General features: G+C 40.5%; 1 protein-coding gene across 4 annotated transcripts in view; it reads left to right on the top strand.

The window, feature by feature from the left end:
- The window catches only part of reln (reelin), a 156,437-nt gene that overhangs the window by 88,997 nt on the left and 62,994 nt on the right, over positions 1-4,446 (top strand). For all 4 annotated transcript variants that reach the window (XM_032523791.1, XM_032523790.1, XM_032523789.1 and 1 more), the window contains exon 4: positions 2,388-2,458. In XM_032523791.1, the coding sequence (XP_032379682.1) occupies positions 2,388-2,458 (71 nt within the window). The remainder of the gene's footprint in view (positions 1-2,387; positions 2,459-4,446) is intronic.

Here is a 4,446-nt window from a genome sequence, read left to right as displayed (position 1 = left end):
TGTGTGTGTGTGTGTGTATGTGTATATGTGTGTGTGTTAGGTAAAATGTGCTCTTTGATAGAGCCCCATGTCTCCTGGCACTTAACAGAATCTGTTTAGTGAACTTGAGCTGAGACTGTGTTTAGTAAATATTTAAGGCCTTGTTCCTACATCCCCACCCGCTGTTCGTTACGCGCCATCTTTTATTCATAAATACAAACTCAAATTAGTTTTCAACCAATTCTGAAATATGAGTGTAATTAAGTATGTTTTCTCCCCAGCTCTGCAAAGGCACATGGGCTCTTTACTAATTGATGAGGGGCCTATTCATTATTCATGAGCTGAGATGAACGTGTAAATGCCTTGGCACCCATAAAAGGCCTGAGTCTGCATAGTAGGGTCGAGTTGGGAGGTGCGAGGCAAAATCCACATGGAACTGTAGAGAAGGAAAGAGGAATGAAGCAGGACAAGAAGAAAGTCTGCAAAATGGATGTGGGGCTCACTGACTCAGGCACCCACTATATTGGGCTCCCCCTTAAGTTTTGCTTATTTTTAATCCTCTTCTCGTCGACTTAGTCTGAGTTGTAACATGCAATATATAACCGGGTGTGAAACATGCGTGCGCACACACACACACACACACACACACACACACACACACACACAAACTGTCTGGATTGCTTCCATAGAGTTTGACGTACAGTAAAAATCACAGTGATGTTACTCAGAGCTGTACTTTCTTGGTTAGATAAAAGGAAATATGTAATGCGTCTGAATCTTGGGAATATACTGAACACTGAGGCAACAGTGTGTCTTTACATGGCAGAGACCAAGAAAAATGTCTTTTATTTCAACAAGTGCTCCTTGAAGGGACTTTCTCACTGTATGTGGGTGTCACACATAGTTCTTTGTCAGTGTGTGTTTAAGTGTGAGGTTGCTCAGATTAACAAACCATAAATGATGTACATAATTAATTGCAAAGCCAAAATACAACATAAGGATTTTGTCTGAATGCCAGACAGATGAGACAAGACTCTGCTCTCCTCTCCTTGATGGACAATACTGCAAGCAGTCAGTGAAGACGCACGCTATGGCTGTGATATTTATCTTCTTTATGTTTTTGACCTCATCTCACTCCAATTGTTTTTTTCTGTGTAAGAAGTGGGAAAATGTAGGTTATACTGTCGGAGTGGTGCAATACAGGTTTTACTAGCCATCTAACAATGTAGTGTTGTCTTCTCTTGCACAGAACTTTCCTTCATGGGGCCGCTACACATCCCATTTTGCTGCTGCCACTGGCTCTGGGGCTGTAAAACTTTATAATTTATTTTTTTCCAATTACTCATTTCAGGACCCTCTAAAAATTGCAGCTTATTCCATACTTTTCCACCTCAATCCCCCACTGTGTCTAAGTTATGGGATTTAATTTTCCTGCTTTTCACACATTACTCTATTATTATTATTATGAACTACTGTTTCATAGAGATTATAACAACAGCTATATTATTATTATTATTATTATTATTTTTATTATTATTATTTTTAGTAGTAGTTATTAATATTGGAAGAGATGACAGTTCTGTACTCTAGAGCAGATTTGTTAGTGTGCATCTTTACCAATATCATTCTGCTATTGAAAATGAGAGCAGATCATTTTCTACATGGCTATAGTACAGTAGAGCATGCTTAAGTGTCTGTGTAAAAAGGTCCTACTGCACTCTGATCCATTTCTCCATCTTAGATTTTTTTAAAGATCTCTCCATTTTCAAATGAATAATGCATTTCATGGCTGCCAGAGGGAAATTCATATTATATTCCATACATTCAGCACGCAACATACAGTTACATTTACACTGGAGTGTGAAGAGTGCAGTAGGATAGTGCAGGGAAGTGATGATACTGACAAATATTTAATTACTCACACACTATTTTATGAGCACAAAAACATTTTTGAGGAAATATCCCTGTCAATACTTGGATAATAAAATCACAATTATCCTCTATACAGTCATTGTAACAAGACCTTTAACTTTGCCTACCAATTACTGACTCGCACAGTGAGATGAGGCAGTGTGTGTGTAGTTTGCCTAATTTGCCTCACTGTTGCTCTTTTTTAACTTTTCTGTCATCTATATGTAAATATATTCCTATTCTACATGTGTAAATCTAAATTTAGAGAAGCTTGTTCTTTCTTGTTTTTACCTCAAAGTCACATCATAATGAACTTCAGAAAATGTCCTCTTTTATGGAGGATGCTTGAACACATTTTGCTTTAGTGGGAAATGATGCCATCTGTGCTGGATTGATCTTCATATATTAAGGACAGACCAGTTAACTTTGTTTCCCTAAGTGCTGTTTGTGTTAATGTACTTTTTTCTTTTTCTCTTTCTCTCACTTCTGTCTCTTAGAGCCACAGCAACACATCGAGGGCAGATCATTTTCAAGGATGCTCTGGCCCAACAGCTCTGTGAGCAAGGAGGTGAGTAGCAGCAGGACGACACTCACATATACCCCTCTTCCCTGCACATGCAGGCAAATATTCATACGCGAATAGACATATGTTGAAGCAAACATGTGCACCGACATACAAACCCCCTTATCACTTCCCATTGCTGTCCATCACATACACAGATTTTCAGAATATGGATGACACAATATGGTTAATATGCTGCCTCTCCATGATAGTGGCAATGCCAAACTTCCTGGCTCTCTTTCTGCCTAATGATGCAGCCAGAGCCAGAGATATGTGGATGTCCTATATTGCCAGCTTAATTTCAGCTTATGCTAAACTCTCTCTGCCGGAGATTTACGCTTTATGGCCGACACTTCTTACATCCACTTTTTGTGACAGCCTAAAGTAGCTATAGACAGACAGTGCAGTCCCACTCTGCATGCTGAGTGTGTATAATTGCTTGTTTACAGGAAAGAAGCCTCCTCCTCACTCGAGAACTCCTCCTTGTAGATCAAATTTGACTTTAATGCTTAAGGTGGTGCACTAACTGCTGCTGGTGTCTTTTCCTGTTTTCTGTTACAAGGGTAAAACAACATTTAAGCTTTAAGATATACTTAGTCTTTATTAGAAAAAATAACCTCACTGGCGAGTCTCTTAGGACTCTTCATCGCAAGTGTGTCCCTCAGCAGCTCGTAGGAGACACTACCAATGATTGCAGCACATGCCAGGAGGAGAGTGCTCAACTTTATGGCTCAATGCCACTTGGAAAAGATGGGGCACAGAGCCCTCAGTCAGGCCTGGAAAAGTGACAGAGCGAGAGCGACAAGGCTCTTGTCCTTGCCCGAGAGCTCATCCTCTCACAACCACTGACACACTGCCCCAGTCTTCTCCCTCTGTAAATGAAATATCTCTAGCCAACAACAGTCACTTAGTTGTTTAATGCCAAGGCCCTGCAGTATAACACTTACACACAACTACTCACAGCAGACAAGCTGGAAGCAGAGATTTAGACCTTACAAGGCCTTGGCAAGGACACATCATGAATGGGGACAAACAGAGATTAGTGAGTTAATGTAAAATCTGCAGAGACAATGTACAGGTATGAAAGGCAGGACAGGTTGGAGGGATACATGGGAGCGAAAAGCTGCTGCATGTAGAGCTATATTGTCAGTAATGACAGTTTCTGTCTAATTGGTGAAGGACAGATGGAATGATAGAAGGACAAATATGGTGGGATGAAGAGATTATAGTAATTAGTATTTGTATGATTGAATATCATTAACAAAAGAAAAGTGATGATGATTGCCAGCAGGTGAGGCAGAGGCCTGAAGACTTTTCCCTTTCGATGGGATCAAATAGGCTACTGTCCCAAATTCGTCCGCAGAGCGGCAAAGAGAGTGCACGCTGCTTTGAACGAAGTTACTTCAAATCTAGGCATTAGCATTCAAAGTGGAATAAAAGATACGAGGCCAGCTCAAGCCACTTCAGAAGTTCAAATGCTTAAGACTCAAGCTTTGAAAAGCTGGAAAAATGAGAGCTATCTAAAGCAGGGTTATGATCCATGGAGGAGAGGGAGGTAAGGAGGTTAAGCGAAAGGAAGTGATGGAGGGAGAGAAACGGGGCAAGCTGCTCAAATTAGAAGACAATCACAGTGATCAGCCAGGGTGAATGAACAAATGGACAGATTAGCCAGGGAGAAAAAGTAGGAAAAGTAGGTAACACTAGAGTGTGAATCTGAGCTTAGCATGATAAAGAGAGAGATATATAAATTCTAATGTAAATAAGAGATTTAAGGGTAAAGAAAGAAGAGGAGAGGTATAAGCCTTTAACTTGCTGTGGTACATCTAACATTCAGCACTTTGCTTCTCAGTAACAGAAAGCCTCCCTGCAAGATCACGGAGACAGGTGTTTGTTTTAATGTTTCCACACTGGTGCCCCTAAAAGACGGCTAACACATAAGCAAAGGCTGGATTTGTGTGTGTGTGTGTGTGTGTGTGTGTGTGTGTGTGTGTGTG

The sequence above is a fragment of the Etheostoma spectabile genome, chromosome 8, assembly GCF_008692095.1.
Source record: "Etheostoma spectabile isolate EspeVRDwgs_2016 chromosome 8, UIUC_Espe_1.0, whole genome shotgun sequence".
NCBI lineage: Eukaryota > Metazoa > Chordata > Actinopteri > Perciformes > Percidae > Etheostoma > Etheostoma spectabile.
Note: the sequence above shows the minus strand (reverse complement) of the source record. Positions and strands in the feature narration are given on the sequence as shown.